The 18,327-nt window shown below is 34.9% G+C and overlaps 2 protein-coding genes and 1 long non-coding RNA gene across 3 annotated transcripts in view; all 3 read left to right on the top strand.

Moving 5' to 3' along the window:
* Positions 1 to 2,561: 2,561 nt before the first annotated feature.
* On the top strand, positions 2,562 to 4,449 carry LOC127852327 (uncharacterized). The gene is made up of 2 exons (XR_008036198.1): positions 2,562 to 2,920; positions 3,634 to 4,449. It is a non-coding gene; the product is annotated as an uncharacterized LOC127852327 (long non-coding RNA).
* A 4,708-nt stretch (positions 4,450 to 9,157) lies between these two features.
* Positions 9,158 to 18,327, top strand: part of LOC127852326 (ceramide glucosyltransferase-like) — a 65,271-nt gene continuing 56,101 nt past the window's right edge. Inside the window, exon 1 of the mRNA XM_052386262.1 lies at positions 9,158 to 9,372. Within this exon, the coding sequence (XP_052242222.1) occupies positions 9,275 to 9,372 (98 nt within the window). The 5' untranslated portion in view covers positions 9,158 to 9,274. The remainder of the gene's footprint in view (positions 9,373 to 18,327) is intronic.
* Positions 9,599 to 12,563, top strand: LOC127852325 (uncharacterized). The gene is made up of 2 exons (XM_052386261.1): positions 9,599 to 9,784; positions 10,227 to 12,563. The coding sequence occupies exons 1-2, from the start codon at positions 9,623 to 9,625 to the stop codon at positions 11,994 to 11,996; spliced, it is 1,932 nt and encodes a 643-aa protein (XP_052242221.1). The 5' UTR covers positions 9,599 to 9,622; the 3' UTR covers positions 11,997 to 12,563.

Below are 18,327 nucleotides of genomic sequence, written 5' to 3'. Positions count from 1 at the left end.
AAGTGAAGCGCCCCTGGAAACACTAAACTTTGTTAGCAGTGTAAAACCATTGGAACAGTGTTCGGTATTTCACCATAGTAAACTTACATAGGGTAAGTAAATTGATTTTTTTTTTAATTTCCAAGTCCAATTTGGAACAACTGTGTATTAACATTGATAACAAATGTATTGGCCTACATGTAGAAAAATCCTGACAAGTTTTCTTAAAAAATGAGCAAAATGTGGTTCCCTGAAGAAGAAGTTCGGGCAAAATGGGTCATGTTCAGGCATTTAGGGGAGACAATCTGCTTTAATTTGCAAGCCGGTAAAATAATTAAAGGATTTATACAAACTTACACATGTCTGCTATAACCTCTTAGCAGGGTTTCTCCAGAAAACTATTTCTTGTTGAGAAATTTGCGTTTTTAATGACCATGTTGGGAAAATATGGATACCATCTGGAGAAGACCAGGTAACCTTATATGAGCAGTGACTTTATAATTCTTTTTGGTGACAAAAAACACTAATTTCCAGCCTATTTGTTGCAATTTCTTTTTTATAATAAAAAAACGACGTCATAGTCGCATGGAGTTCACCAATAACTACAGGTAAAATAAAGACAACGACAAAAATGCTAAATATAATCGCTTAAAACGAATATTAAAAACAACTTAATATAATAAGAAATATCTTTTAAAAAGATTCGGCGAACATGCTGACTTTGATAAAAAGTTTGAAATTTATGTTTCTAGATAATTAAATTAAAAAACAAACGTTAAATAATTGTGTGAGTGTGCGTTTTCACTTCTTAGTCGCATATTCACCGCATGAAATGTGTTTTATTAGAGTCAAACCACACATTAGTGTCAGTAGATTACAAATAATGCTACGGGAGATCACATCATATGTGTCCTCACATGGCTTATTATGAGTTTATTTCTCCACCATCGTAATATATCGTGTGTTAATATGTAACACGCGGTGTTAATATGTGACACGCGGTTTTCTTTCGAAACATTCAAATCACACTTTCATAACCGCGTCATGCGAAAATGGGCATTATAGCGTTTCGGCCGGCGCAGCTCAAGCCCAGCCTGTGTATTTGCGTAGTCTGGACAGAGGCGATGCTTTCCGCTATAAAATCACTTTTATGGTCTCATTATGTATCTTCTGACCAGACTGAGACATGCGCAGGCTGGGTGGGCTATAGATATGATGGGCGCATATGGCATAAACCCATTTTCGCATGACGCGGGTCTTATTAAATCTCATTGCGAGTTGTTAATGGTATATTTTAGCACATTGCATTTAGATTTAAAATTGAATTCAAAAAAGCAAATACAGCAAACGGACAAATAAGGGTAGCATATGCAGGCCTTCAGGAACGATTTTCAGACGTGCTGACCGAGTACGACACATATTTGTGGTTAGATAATTAGACGATTTTCCTCTTTATGTGTCAGTATACTATTTCGGTAGTGTTTTTTTTTCTCATCTTGAAAGCAAAACTGGGTTTATCGATAGTCAATTATGTCTCCCCCCCCCCACCCCCGACGATTTAGTGACCGAGTACAGGCCCTGAAATTGCGAGATGGATTTAACGCGTAATTGTAACTGGACCATAATGTGTGTCTATGTATGCGTCGTTTGAACATGCAGAGAGCAGTCCGGAATTCTGTAAATTGAACAGTGTTTCATCCTTTACGCTGTGCACACGCACAGTGATGCAGCCAAATTTCATGGGGATTTCTCTCGAGTCGGCTTATAACATATTCGAATGTATTAGTTCGTGCCTGCTGGCATTATGTATAGGTCATTTAAAGTGAAAAGCTGGGTAAAAAGCGCATGAGTGTTCTATACCGATGTTAAGGTCAGAGACTGGTTGACACCGTGTGAACTACTATGGTAACAAGTAATGCATGAACAACAAAGTACGGGTCAACAGGGCTTTTTTTATGAATAACTTATTCGTGTGTAAAAAGTACTGTTCGCAGATTTATTTATTTTTATTTTCATCAATTATCTAATTGTTTTTTTTTATTTGTATATGGTGTCAAAAGTTTTGAAAAGAGAATTTCCATCATGAAATTATATTCTTAGTGTGATAGGCATTCGATATCCCCACAACATTTATTAAATACAATGGTAATCGCAGATTTTATTTTATATTAACTAGTTTTCATTATACCATTTTCATAATACCTAATACATCGACCTGTGCGTTAAGACACATTCTTTATAAATCTGAATGGGTTATGTTCATTTCATTTTATGCGATTTAAAAAGCTATAAGATAATTTTGAAAAATGAGTTGCGTCTAAGATTATGCAATAGCGAACAACTTCAGTGCCTTCAGCTCTTTGATAAATACAGCAATACTAATTTTCTCAGTAAATATTCACCAGAAGTAATGAATCGTTTATTTAAGCAAAATAGTCGAATGTAGCCGAGATATTCACTGAAGCACGAAAAACATCAATCGTGATACATCGGCTATCTCGGATTCCTCCGTAAGATAGGCCTCGTGGCTAACGGTCGCCATATTGCCTTGTATTACTACTTTACTACCCAAAAGGTTGTCAGTCTATTGTTATGAGGCTGTATACGATGCGCGTTGAACTAGCGCCAAACTTTTTACCGAAACTTTGATATAAATAGCACTATTAACGTTCATTTGTGTTGCATTTTGACCTATTATCCAAGTGATTTACTTTTCCATTATTATTTAATCACCCAATCATCCAATTTTTAAGATGAAATTACGGTGTTTACAAAACCAACCAAACCGAAAGTGAAACTGGATGCATTACGTTTCGCGATGTAAACATTAAATATTTGTTCAGTTTGAGGAAGCGAATCGATAATAGACGTTGAAATATGTATGCAATACAGACTATCATTGCCGATTGTAGTACTGGCTAAAAAATACCTTTTATGACAGGTCATGTATAGAACGTTAATCAAATAGTGACCATAAATCACTACAAATGTCTGGGTTGTTCATTAATATAATTAATGCACGTTTCTGATCTAATTGCCTGTATCTAGTTGTAATTAACATGATATTGATAAAAATTAAAACGTTTTTTTCATAAATTAACATTACATGTTTTATTTTTATCATTTAGGGAATATATAATTGTATCATTATCATCATTAAATATTCTGAAAATGATCTAAATTATCATGATTACTTTAAAGTAAAATTTTTAAATTTTACTCATTGTTTTTAATGAATTTGCACATTTGCTTGATTCAAAATAAAATGTATTAATAAGGGTTTCAGTTGTTAGTTTTAACCCATTTTTAGTTCGATTAAATTTAAAGTACTAACTACGTACATGTATGTGAAATGCTCTTGAGTTCGTTTCCTGGGCCTAGAACCAGTACTTGGGTGTCTCTTGGAGATTTCTTAAGAATGCTCCCACACTGGGGATCAAACCAGTGACCTCCAGATCATTAGGTGGACACCACATCCATTACACATCAGCGACCTTTAATTAGTAAATTACTTTAGTATTGCAGCATTATATAATGTAATGTTGCTACATATTTTTGGAAAATGATTAATGTGCAGTACTAAATAAATCTAAATGCATACAATTTTAATTGTGTATATTGTGTGATTATTAGTTACAAATTCCCTTTTTACAGGTATACTGGATTATGAAAGACTGATAAACATAAAATTGACAACTCATCTCCCCAACGATACTTTGTGTGGCTCATTCTCGGAACAAACCCATAGTCAGTGAGAAAACTACAGTGTAAAAAGACCACTTGATTGTGACAATTATGGCTGACCAAGCAAATGTTATCATTTAAAATAAAGAAAACTTCCAGTTCAATATACATTTTATACCAATTATGACATTGGCCAACACAGAAAATAATTATAAGGTTGATTTTCTCAAAATTGACTGTTACAATTGGATACTGTTTTAAGCTTCACTCTACTTTGTCTGAATATAAAAGTCCTAAATGATGTAATAGAAACATACATATTTAATTTTTAGTTTTACAAGGATATATATATATATATACATATATATTATAATATCTTTTTATCGATGGTCAATCAATTTAAGTTTAACTAATATATGCATACACATTTCATACATGTGTATGCTTTGATTTTTTTTCTATTGAAGCCAAATTTGTATCCTATTAGATAGATAGATAATATCACAGCAGTATTCCTAGTTTGTCTGCAAGTACTGCAGAAATCATGGATTATTATTTTACTGAGTCAGCCTTAATCTTTATATTATAATTGTTAAAACAGATTAAGATGTGCATTATACAATTGAGGATGCATCAAGATTAAAAAATGGTACATGTATAAATTAATAAAGAATCAATAACAATCAGAAACTGTGCATTTTTTTCAGTATTGTGTGAAAGGATTTGAAGTAATTATGTGTTTTTGAAATATGATTTATGTGAATTTGAATAAATATATAAAATTTAGTGATTTTCTCAGACAAAACTGTTAATTACATACTAAAATATTCAGAATGTATTATTGTAATATTCATTCGAATTTTTTAGTACAAAAAGCACTTTTCCCTGGCATTTGTATTTATAGTAATTGCATATTTTATAATTCTGACAGCATTTATAAACTGTGTTCATGCAAGCATGAAACCGGTTTCATTTTTTGAGTATTTAAACAAGAGGGCCATGATGGCCCTGTATCGCTCCACTGCTGAAAAAAGGCTGAAACAAATTTCTCTGCATGTGCAAATACTTAAATATAGGCCCTATTTAAGCACATGTACACTTTTGTGACCTTTTGGGCTGGGTCAAATTTAACCCCAGGGGCATAATTTGAGCAAATTTTGTAGAGGACTACTATATCTCACTACATATAAAATGTGGTAGCCCTAGGTCCTAAAGTTAAGGACAAGAATATTTTTAAAGTTTTCAAAAAATAAGCAAGATATAAGCGTATATAATGTTCAATTTTGTGACATGCGGGTCAGGATCAAATTTGACCCAAAGGGCATAATTTGAACAAACTTGGTAGAGGACTATAAGATGTTACTGCATACCAAATTTGGTAGCCATAGTCCAAATGGTTTTCGACAAGAAGATTTTTAAAGATTTCACAAAATAGGCGCTTTAAAAGCGTTTATTCAATTTTGTGACCCCCCGGGGCAGGGTCAAAGTTGACCCCAGAGGCATTATTTGAACAAATTTGGTAGAGGTTTATTAGATGTCACTACATACCAAATTTGGTAGCCCTAGGCCCAATGGTTATGAACAACAAGATTTTTAAAGTTTTCACAAAATAGGCCCCATATAAGTGTATGTTCAGTTTTGTGACCCCGGGCAGGGTCAAATTTGACCCAAGGGGCATAATTTGAACAAACTTGGTAGAGAACCATAACATGTCACTACATACCAAATTTGGTAGCCCTATGCCTTATGGTTAAGGACAAGAAGAGTTTTAAAATTTTCACAAAATAGGCACTTTATAAGCATATAATTGATTTTGTGGCCCCCGGGGCAGGGTCAAATTTGACCCCTGGGGCATAATTTGAACAAACTAAGTAGAGGACTATACAATGTCACTACATACCAAATTGTGTAGCCCTAGGCCTAATGGTTATGGACAAGATTTTTTTTAAGTTATCACAAAATAGGCATTATATAAGCATATGTTCAATTTTGTGACCCCCGGGGCAGGGTCAAATTTGACCCAAGGGATTAAATTTGAACAAATTTGGTAGAGGACTATTAGATGTCACTATATACCAAATTTGATAGCCCTAGGCCGGATTGTTATGGACAAGAATTTTTTTGAAGTTTTCACAAAATAGGCCTTATATAAGCATATGTTCAATTTTGTGACCCTCGGGGCAGGGTCAAACTTGACCCCAGGGGCATAATTTGAACAAACTTGGTAGAGGACTATAAGATGCCACTACATACCAAATTTGGTAGCCCTAGGCCCAATGGTTATAGACGAGAAGATTTGTAAAGTTTTCACAAAATATACCCTATATAAGCATATGTTCAATTTTGTGACCCCCGGGGCAGGGTCAAATTTGACCCCAGGGGTATAATTTGAACAAATTTGGTAGAGGACTATTAGATGTGTCTACATACCAAATTTGATAGCCCTAGGCCTGATGGTTATGGACGGGAGATTTTGAAAGTTTTCACAAAATAGGCCTTATTAAAGCGAATTTTCAATTTTGTGACCCCCAGGGCAGAGTCAAATTTGACCCCATAATTTGAACAAATTTGAAAGAGGTTCACCCCAGGAACATTCCTAAGAAATTTCATCAGAATTGGACCAGTAGTTTAGGAGAAGATGTTTAAAGGAAAAGTTTATGCATGGATGCACGATGGACACAGGACCTTTGGCCAGTGGAGCTAAAAATCAAATTAAACATTTAGTTTTGGTGTAAAATCAGTTTTTATATGCAGTGTCTATTTCACTTATAAATTAAAACAGCATATTATTCATTATTGAAAAGATTATTCCAAGCTTGATGTCATATTTTAACTTTGCATAGTGTAGTTAATTGAACATTGTATTGAACTGTATGGGCAGCTATATTTTTTAATTTATGTATGTTGTATTTTACAAAATGCATTATTTCTACCACAAGTAGACCATTTAAGGCCTACTGCTACTAAATAGGCACTGGTATGAATTTGACACTGTTTTTGATGCTCATACAAAACTTTAATTATTACTACACTTTAGTATATTAAATATTTTCAAGTTTTTGTTCAACATTTTTTGCAAAAGAAAAGAGTGTCTTAATGCATTTGAAAATATACTTAAAACAAACTAAAAATCTATTTTAACATTCCTTTTTCCTGGTAAAGTGTATTTGGGATGATAAAAAATACACTTGAAGAGTATTAATGCTGGAAAAATGCAGAAAAAAATACATTTGTTTCTGTTAGAAGTGTGTCTTGTCTGCATTTTTAAGTGTATTAAATGCACATCAAATGCAGATAAATACAATGCCAATACTGTTACATGTATTGTAATGGACATAAAATGCACTTGTTCTTGTAATTAAATGCTTTAGTGAATTGAAATAACCTTTTATAATGTTTTAACAATTAATAATACCTTTTTATATAAATTTTCTTTTGAAATGTGACACTTAAATGATTTTTGCACCACTAGTAAGAGGTATAATTTGTGCTCATAATGCTTTATCATTACACTATATAATATCATTTGTTGTATGAAAATTGCCCGTAAAATCCATGTGAAAGCTCAAGAGATCTATAGCAGCGTGCTATACCCTGCTCCTTTTTACATGACTTGATGGTATTTAGTCCCCAATTCTACATGGCTAAAGGAAAATTAATGTGCAGATTTGACAAATAAGTCTTAACTGGGATCCAATAGGCAGACTTTCATATTACTTGTATTTAATTTAAATCATGATCTGAATTGCTCTTTGGCAAATCTTTGTTGGTCACAGTATTCAACTGAATTTTGTTCACTTTGTAGTGATTATATTTTCTATATTTATCAGACAACATCTTTCTTAAAAAGTTTAACATGATTGCTTGGTTAATTTAGAAACAAGATCAATGCATCATAACATAAAATGAAAATATGTGTAATAGTAAAAATGGCAGCAAAAAGCACTAGATTATCTGCCTAAAATCTGAGACAATATGTTGATATATTGGAATTTCTCATAAATAATGTGTTCCATAGTTGTATAATTGTATAGTCGCATGCATGAGTGGTGTCAATGTCACAATACCAATTAAAGCCTATAATTTACTAAAACAATTTGAAGTTTGATGTGTTTTTTTTTCAAGATCTGTTATATATAATTATATATACATGTATATATATATTGTTGAAAAGTTAACATGCAATAAGTTTACTGTAATTAAGTGACAAATAGTTTTACTGATTTGGTTGGATGCATATATGCAGATATATCATGGTTGGTGCAGAGGACAGTAGCAAAAACAAGAGCTGTCTCGGTAGGATGACATATGCCCCCGATAAACGCTTTAATAGAAGTTATGAGCATTTTTCAAAACCTAAACGCCGACCCTAAGTTCAAGGTCAAAGGGGTCAAAATTTGTGTGTGTATGGGAAGGCCTTGTCCATATACACATGCATACCAAATATGAATGTTACATCTGAAGCGACATAGAAGTTATGAGCATTTTTTCGAAACCTAAATGCAAAGTGTGACGGATAGACAGACGGACAGTGCGATCACTATATGCCCTCCTTTGGGGGCATAAAAATGTGTTTCAAATTGTTTTGGTAAATTAGTAATGTAGTTATAAGAACAGAATCATCAATTATAAAGTTATTGATTATAAAGTGTTGCTGGCATATTTGATGCATTCATCTAGCTATAAGAAGGTCCCTGTTTTTATCCCAACTGGCACCGAGTGAGGGTTCTCAAAATCTTTAAACAATATGAATAACTACATATAGGGTCAAGAGCCTTGTTGATATGGGGGCTAAACACCTGAAATCAAAGCGACCCAGGTTAAAGGCCGAGACCAAATAAATAAACCAGAGGCCGCATGAGCCTGCTATACTCTGAACAAGTATTGTTTCTTCTCAGAAAACTGGCTTAAGTGTCTTACTAAGCTTTAGACTTTGAGTTTCAGTGCAATCAATCTAAAATAAATTGGTCAAATTAAATAATAATTTGTAAAAAATAAACATTCTGCACAAATTCAATTATTTACTTTACCTGTGTGCATGAATCATTTCAGTCTTGATGGTTAGTGAACTATGTCAAAAGCACCATATCTATGAAACACTTGTATTTTGAATAGTGCAAGGTTCCACAGAAATGATGCTGATGATAATTCTACACGATGATGAATTATTAGATATATTTCTAAATTCCATTTCCACCAACAATTCGGTTATTTCACTACAAGTTCACATGCTTCATACACAGTTGAAAACAACACTATTTCACTCAACAACCGTGACACATGTACTCAATTTTTCAACTTTTCGCAATTAACCTTGTCTTCTACTGTTATTGTTGTTGTTGTACTTTTTAAAGTAGTTCGAAAGATGGCGACCATTAACCCAGAGATTGATTTATGAAATAAATCGTCTGCTGATCCAGAGTGGAAAAACATCTCATGACTCACGTTATATGTCACATGACTAACTGGCGTATGGATGACTGATTGCAGACGCTTTAAATTTGCTATCAGGTCAATGAGCGTCTGAGAGACTCGTAGATCGAGCATTGATTAACCGGCTGGGAGTCTGTGTGAAAAAGAAAAGGCTGTGAAAAAAATATCGAAATGGAAGATGGAATCACTGGATTTATTTCTTTTTGGACTCGCAATATTTATATTTTCAGGATGGTGCTTTAACACATTTATTCATCTTCTCTCAATTTTCTACGCGTAAGTAAATTGATTATTTTTCACAAATTGACGGTCAGCATCGTCATGTATTTTCGCGATATATGCATTTAAACTGTACTCCTGAACATTTTATTTCAATTACAAAAACAAAATTATAACTTTATTTAACAATTAATATAATTTATTGTGTTTAACTTATACTGTGGAATTAGATAAAGATCATTCTTTTATGTAGTTTTGACAAATTGAAAGTTGAGCATGTTTTTAATAGTAGATTAACACTACTAGTATGCCTCATTCTCATACTTTCGTGTCTTCTCATTGGATTCGTGCTCATTTTAATACGTCATTATCGCTGTCACCAAATACTGCACGTGCCCGGTTTCTATGCATGTTGATCGAGCTTTTACAACTGTTGTGTATTTTGCCGTGGAAAATGCGATTTAAACAGGTAATGTCCCACAACACGTAAATAAAATGCTAAAATTAACGTTTAACTAATTATTTAATCAGGTATGAATGCCTTATAGGTCACTTTCACCTTAGTAAAAATGAGTTTCCAAACTCTGTTTACATGTGTCAGCCATTTTGTTATGTATTTGTACCAAAGTTAACGCTCTATTGATTTCGGAGCGCTTTGAGGGTCCCGACGGGGTATTGTAACTCACTGAAGAACAACTCATGGTGCGCAAATAAATTAAATATCAATTAGCGCATTGTAGAATCTGACAGTTCCCAATATAAATTTACCATGTTTATTGATCCATCACAGATTGAAATAATCATTCTGATTCTTGACATTTTTATACATTCACAAATAAACATATGATCAAAAAGTTATCTGATCGAAAAACAATTATTTGTCGTCTAGTTGAGCACATATTTGTTTTCAGCCGAACCCTACCAAAATACCGGATCATAAATATCGTAGGTACAGTCCAGAATCCCTCAAAAATGCATATGCTGCGGTAAAGGAGAACGGGATGCCAGTTAAAAGGGCTGCATTGACATATAATGTGCCAATTCAAACATTAAGAGATCGTGTAAAAGGGAAAGTAGATCCATTTAATATTGGATTGGGCTCCGAGTTAATCTTTTCAAAAGAAGAGGAAACGGGTTTGGTGGAGCATCTGGAGAGCATGTCCCAGCTCGGATATGGTTACACCAATGTACAGGTCCAGCACCTGGCTGGGGAACTGGCCGAACATTTAGGGAAACGCCCTACCAACAAGCCATTAAGTATAAATTGGTTGTATGGCTTTCTAAAGAGATGGACAGGCAGGCTCTCTTCCATAAAACCACGCGCCCTGGATAGTGGCCGTGCGAAAAACTCAACGCCGGAGATCGTTGAAAGCTACTTCAAAAACCTCGGGGAAGTAGTGGAGAAACACAATCTGACCGACAAACCTCATCTCATCTACAACATAGATGAAACCGGGATTCAACCCGAACACAGGCCCCCTAATGTCATCGCTGCCACTGGCAGTAAGCCGCAGGCTGTTACCTCGCCCCGCTCAACAACCACGACATTAATCGCATGCACTAACGCAGCCGGTAATCATATACCACCATTTTTCGTCTTCAAAGGGAAACGAAGCAACCCTGAACTAATGAACGGCTCGTCACCTGGTTCGAAATTCACAATGTCCGAAAGTGGCTGGTCAAATGCCGAAATATTCCAGCATTATTTGAAGGACCATTTCCTCCCGAATGTATGCAGGGGTTCAACGGACCAAGCGCCGATACTTGTCATTTATGACGGCCACTCCTCGCATGTTTCCAGGCAACTTACTGAATGGGCCAAAGCAGAGAATATCATCCTCTTTGTTTTGCCTGCCCACACATCGCACATCCTGCAGCCTCTGGACGTGTCGATTTTCGGCCCATTCAAATCATATTACTACCGTGAATGTGCCAAGTTTATGCAGGAGCACATTGGTGAAACTGTCACGAAATATATGATGGCGAAAATTGCTTGCAAAGCGTATCTAAAGGCCATGGTTCCAGCCAACATAGTCGCAGGCTTCCGAAAAACTGGCATTTTCCCATGCTGCCCAGAGGTTGTTCCTGCAGATAAGCTTTATCCAAGCGAAGCCTTCCGAGAGACATCACCCCTGTTCAAAATTATGGCAATTAAATCCGGAAAAGAAGCAGTTGAAAAGTACCTCTTGTTGAAGGCTGAAAAAAAGTTTACATGCGTCTGCCAGGCCTCTAAGCAACCTAAAGCCAAAAACACAAAACCCAAGCCAGGGGGGAAGGCTATTACAGAAGAAGCATATGCTGAGGAGCTGCAAACATACGATAAAGAAAACGCAACTCCCAGTACATCAACAACCTCAACGCATGCAACAACAACATCGACGAAAAAAGGCAAAACCTGCAGAAAGCGCCTATCGGAATCTCAATCCCAAAACAAGTCTACTGCCACAGCAAAAGACGCATTGTGCAGTGATTCTGAGATGGAGTTCGAGCCGGAAGAAAAAGACCTGTGCTGCGTCTGCAGGATGATATCGCCACCAAACCTGCCCGACTCGACGTTCTTAAAAATCCTCACGTGGGGCGAGTGCGCCATTTGCAGCCACTGGGTGCACCTAAAATTCTGCACGAAAACGCGCGTTGTAAGGAGAAACGACCGTTTCGTATGCCCTCATTGTGAAGTTTAGTTGTGCAGCTAATCAGACATGGGTCAATTGTGTTACTTACAATGTTAAAAGTTTCGTTTATATATGTTATTTTTAAGTGTAAAAAGAAGATTAAATTTAAAACACAATTAATTAGTTGATTAAAATAATTACATACCTGCTCTCGGATGGAATATTATATTATAAAATAAAACGCCAATATCGAGTTATACACGTGCCAGTGTGTCGAAGAAAATAGCCATTTAAATATGTGATTTATAAGAAAATTCCCCACATGGTGCCCCATTTAGAACGCGGTCAAGAAAGAGCACGAATCCAATGAGAAAATTCTTCTGCATGATACAGATCATTGACCTTCACCTTAACGAGGTAAATATTTAGCAAATATGTAAACAAATACTGTTTTCTTTGTGTTTCGTTTTAATATAGTATTTTAATGACGAAATAAAAGTTAAACAATGCTAAAAATACCAGCCAGTGTATGCGCATGCGCGGTAAAAATAGTTAAGAGGCACGAAAGGACGAGAAGATAGCATAGTAGATTAAGCATTGTTTATTCCTTTTACATTTTATTTTATCAAAAATATAAAAAGGGAAGGGTGCATCTTGCAGCTTTGATACTCAAGATCTATCCAGTACTTTCACTGAAGTTGGCCTGACATGAATGAAAGAAAATATGCAGTGGTACGCTAGAATTTGACACTTGATTTTCCCACCAATATGTATGATGTCACCATCTGAACATTTTATTATAAGGTAATCCCAACAGTTGTACAGCATACCCGTGACCTGCTGTCAAGTTAATGACATGTCAGTTTTTTATGGCTTTGCTGTCAGCTATGTGTTTCATCATGAGATATTTGGTGCATTATTGAATTTGGCATGTTTGACAGCTTCCCTTTTGATGGATCTTTTTGATTGACCATTCACAAAGTACCCATAGCAATTTTGAAGTACATGTATTATAAATGACCAGGGGAAATTACAACTTACAAGAAGAATACATGAAGTGGCGCATTCAATTTTTTATGGACTTTTCTTAAAGCATTTACATCAAGACTCTACTTATTTATGCATGGTTATGAAGAAACAATAAATAATCCTCTGTTATTTGACATTTTAACCCGTATATTAAAAAACTTTTTTTAAATATAAAGTAATTTACTTTTCTGTCAATGACTTTCAATATATAAAAAAAGAAAGAGACACACATTCTGAAAATAATTAAGACATAGAAAAAACACAGTTCAACTCAGCTTACGCTTTTTACTGAGTATTTTTCCAGTTTCTGATTGATGAAATGTCATGTAACTTTGCAGCACAAAAAAATGTTTATCATTAATACATTATTTCCCGCTTCCAAACATTTAGTGCAGTGTTCTCTAGAAGCACCAGCGGCTTGCGATTTCACCTATTACTTACAATCTAGGTCACTTGGTGCCGGCTACTTTTCCGCAAAATGTTATTTCGAAACAGCGCAAAAAACCTTATTGTAGTGCTCAATAGCTGGCGACTTTGAAAAAAATCTAACTGAATACTAAAACTGTTATGGGGAACACTGTCAGTGGTGTCCTTAGATGATCTGAACAGACATAGTATGTGAAAGTCAACATCTTCTTTGTCAAGGCTTATGGTTTAATCGAAGGATGACTCCTACCTGCAATAATTCAATGTAATAATACAATGAAATTATTAGTTTATAAGTATTCATTACTTTGTTACTTATATTGTTTTACATAATACATTCAAGTATCAACCATTTTTTGCCATTTTTTTTAAGAACCTAAGTGAAAGGAAGGTGTCTGTATAAGTTCAAAATGTTTACTCAAAACTATTTTTCACTGTTTTAAACTTATCATGTCTCAATTGGCCCATAAGTTAACAGTATTATTTTCTTAATATCATCACTTAAGGCATTTAGGACAAATTTGTGTGTATGTGTAAAACACAACTATTAAATAGATACAGTAGAATTGCAATAACTTCAGTTGGCGATTTCTCGAAAACTGGCGTTAACTTGAGCATTAAAGGAAGTTCCTAACATTTTCCTTTAATTGCTATATAAAAATACCCGCAATAACTCAAACATGCGATTTGCGATAACTCGAAGATATGTGCTGGTCCCTGAAAGGCATTTCACACCTTATTAACTGGCAATTATTCGTAGACACTTTCGCGTCTGGTCGGTGCTAAAAATATTCAAGTTGTGAAAACAGCGCAATCAATGAGACGAAAAACGCTTGATTAGGTGTGATGTTAGTCGCAGTTTGAGAAACACTGCAAATTGTCATCCGTTGAGATGCAGATAAAAGCTGCACAGTTTTAACTAGAAATGGCGCGGCAGAGGCCGACGCGTAGAGCTGCAACGATTCGATCGGATTCATCGAAAATCGATTCCAAATGCTTCGATTCGATTACGATACCAAATCTACCAAATTCGATTCGATTCTTTAACATATATACATATATATATACATAGATACGTAAAGCACGCTGTATTCTGACTATTGATACAGGAAGGTGAAGGTTTTATGTTTACCTGTAATTACGACCCGCGCGATTGGTTGCTTATCACTTTAGTCATCCAATCAATAAGCGCGTTACGGTCTTCTTTCGGAAAAAGCGTCAAAATGGCTGAACAAGTTGTTGCCGACAAATTGAAATTATCAGATGCGCCTAAGAAGCTAAAATCAAACGTGTGGCAGTATTTTGGGTTTCGAGATGGTAGCCCTACCGATAAAGCAAAGTGTAAACTGTGCTTCACAGATGTGGCGTACGCAAAGTTCGGCTCAACCACTAATCTAATGCAACATGTCAAACGCAAACATAACGTTGATTTAGCAAGACAAAGAGGTCGCACAGTGCAACTACTGAAGTCGCGAGCCAGAAAAGTTGTTCTATTTCTGTTGGAATTTTGTTAAGTTTATTAGAGAATGTGATTTGTCCTACAGGTAACAGGTGATGCTGTCATGTCACAATGGTAGACATGCTTATTGCGGTTTTGGGTAAAAGTATTATGTGATAGTACTACCATTCAACTGATTCCAGATACGTTCTTATGATTATTTATTTTTTATATTATTGTGTAATCAACACAATCTTCTACCGTAGTCAGAAGTTTTTATATTAAAATTCCTAATTTGCTTTTCTTTTTTATGTGTTTTATTGAAATAAAATTTGAACAGAAATGTTAATTTTGAGGCATAAGAGTGAATATATGATAAAACTAGGTTTGAAGATGAATTGAATCGAAAAAATCGGTATCGGAGTGTCTGAAATCGAAATCGTATCGAATAGAGCTGTTGGTGAACCGTTGCAGCTCTTCCGACGCGTATCCCCACGCCGTATGTTTGACCCAGGGGGCATCTTAGGGTTGGTAATGGGGCCATGCATAGTTGAGATTGACCGTATTGTCATGAGTGATGTTCAGTATCAATTTGAAGTAAACCAGTGTAGAAATGAAGAAGTTCATGTAAAATAACATAAAACAAGAGATTTGTTTGTTAGAAACACAATGCCCCCTCTTGCGCCGCTTTGATTTATTAGAAAAAATTATCATTTGGCAGGTTCATTAATTACCTCCTGTTAAAGCTTATTACTTCCCTTGGATTAGGTTCTTTGACCTTGAAGGATGACCTTGACCTTTCACTACTCAAAATGTGCTCAGGGCTTCCCCTGGCTCAAAAATTTCTTTAGCCAACATTTTAGCCAATTGGATTTTTTTGTAGCCAAATTTTCGAAACTGTAGCCAAAGTTTTAGCCAAGCATTTGGGACCGCCTCGTGAAAATCTAGGGGTGTAAGAACACAAATAACTACAATATGAAGCTTAAATATATTTATTACTATAATCATCCGTTTAAAATATTGTACATAACAGAATATCAGTTTATAACAAAAAACATTTATAGATATGCATAGATCTAGATATACATACATCAATCATTGAATGTAATAATCATACTTTTATTCTACATAACAGAATATCAGTTTATACATACATCGTAAGCACATGTTCAGTTCACATTGTTTACAAAATAAGCACATTTTCATTATATTAAAGATATTCATTCTTGAGCACATATTTCAATCTTTGCAAAACATAACAGTTGATCAAAACTAAAGATGCTTTATTTTCAAAGCCTCTCACTTCATATTGTTAGTTATATTTGGTCATTTGGATATGATATACATCAGCTTTGACAGCTTCTCAGTGCTCACTCTGGCCTTCAGAAAATAATAGCCATAAATTTTTTCCTTAAACAAATAATAGCCAAAACATATGCGGACTTTTCCGCAAAACGGTACTAAAGGCAAAAAGAAAGAAAAAACAATGAATCTCATTTTATCTGTTTTATTAAATGTATATCTATTGGATTTAAGTTATAATATATATATATATATATATATATATATATATATATATATATATATATAAATACTTAAAAACAAACATAATATCAGTGTGTCATTTTCTTATAAAATATTATCATGGCTTTACAATAAAGAATACAATCAATGTTGTGGTTGTTACTTAACAAACCAGATCTCAGCTACAGTTACATACACATAAGAATTAAGGGCAGAGGCCCCAACCCACCCAGAGCCCTTACTAATTATACTTTTTTTTTGTTTTTCCAATTGCAATTTTTGGTGAATACAACTCGATATATTATAGACCACACCTTCCGTATCACAGCATGTGTATTCGTCATTCTATTTTTGCTATTATGAACTTCGAAAATAAATCGTAATCGACAAAAAAAATACAGTATCCGAAAACGGTAATCCGAAAAATTGTACGCGTTTTGCACATGAAATATGCATAATATAACATATTAATATGCATAATCTAAAATGTGCATATCGTTCGACTACTTTATCTTTTAATACGACGTTTTCCATCGGCCGCAATATTGTAGGCAGAGGCCAATATCAATTGTAAATGATTTATTCCAAAAATAACACTTTCGCAATGCCGATCATGTTTACATCAATTAACGTCACAGCGCGTGAGTTAAAATACACCACCTAAGTGTTTCGTTAAAATTAGCTGGCCATGGCATATGCCGGGTCCCTTTGAATTGGGAAAACCAGGTTACCTGGTTAAAAATTGAAATCAGTATGTTAAAGCAGACGACGGACAGCGGTAATTACGGGGATAATAAGTTGATGGCGATTAAATAATGTTTTCATAAAGCAATGTTCAACGTTACCTAATTGCAGAAAAAACGGCGTGAAAAATAAAACCAGCCGACAATATAAAGCGGCGTTTTCATATGACGATTAATTAATAATTGGCGCAAAATTAACAAAAATCTAACAGTTACCGATAATTGGTAAAGCACGGGGAAATTAAAAATGTTTTTCCGAAATATATCACTGCTGTCGGACACTGATTAAGAAAAACGCTCTAGGCCACAATGTCGCAAAAGTTATTGACGCGTGTATGACAATACACAGGGTCGAGTGTGTACACAGATAATCTCGTTATCGATTTTTCCTGCTTGATGGCCCGATTTGCAGGCGTTTCGCATTCTTCGGACAACATTTAGAGGCAATTTGTTTTTTGATGTAGGCGGATAAAATAATCGCCATTTTTTCTAGACAATTTTAAGAAATAATAGCCAGTTGGATAAAATAATCGCCATTGGCGATAATGTCTGGCAGCAGCGTGAGCACTGGCTTCTGTTGTTAAAACATTTTCTGTAAGTGGTGGATGTTTCTAGGCTCAAATAAATGGATGTTTTTCATGCATATTTCTTGACAGAAAGGCCCAGATAATTGCCATCATCCATTCTAGTCGCCTGAAATATGAAAAAACATAGTTTTACAAACTATCAACAACAAACCAACACATAAATGTCCGTATCTTTAAATGTCCGAATTTTTAACTTATCCGAAATATATTACAACGAGTGAATGGTATACTTTTTATTTCCGAAATTGTTGGTTTCTTAATCAAACTTTACCTTTCCCAAAATATTATAATAATGAAACTATTAAACAGAAATGCTCTCAAATTCCTGTTGAAACAAGATTTCATGTGCTTTTGTGAAGAAATAGTTTTTTGTTAAATGCTTTTGCCAGGCCCGTGGTATTGACAAAATGTTCGATAACACCTTTAGATTTCACACCAGCAAGCGTACATAGATGGTGACGTCACTGCCAGTACACAATGCACCAGCAAGTTTCCTTTGTTTCGATGACCGGTTCTGACCGGTGTTGCTGCAGACTGCGTATTAAATTTTCTGGTTAATAACACGATGATGTATTGACGCACAGTCGACGGTTTAAAGAGTTTACTATCTGGGATGGCAAAATACGTTTCGCCGAGCATTTTCGCCAACCGAG

Source organism: Dreissena polymorpha, chromosome 12 (assembly GCF_020536995.1).
Source record: "Dreissena polymorpha isolate Duluth1 chromosome 12, UMN_Dpol_1.0, whole genome shotgun sequence".
Taxonomy (NCBI): domain Eukaryota; kingdom Metazoa; phylum Mollusca; class Bivalvia; order Myida; family Dreissenidae; genus Dreissena; species Dreissena polymorpha.
The sequence above is the reverse complement of the archived record's forward strand: the minus strand, read 5'-3'. Positions and strand labels throughout refer to the sequence as shown.

What these genes read in the sequence shown, in the direction of transcription:
- LOC127852325 (XM_052386261.1), top strand. Translation starts at nt 9,623, where the DNA reads ATGCCTCATTCTCATACTTTCGTGTCTTCTCATTGGATTCGTGCTCAT. An exon ending in GGAAAATGCGATTTAAACAG is followed by an intron (nt 9,785 to 10,226) that starts GTAATGTCCCAC and finishes ATTTGTTTTCAG; the next exon opens with CCGAACCCTACCAAAATACC.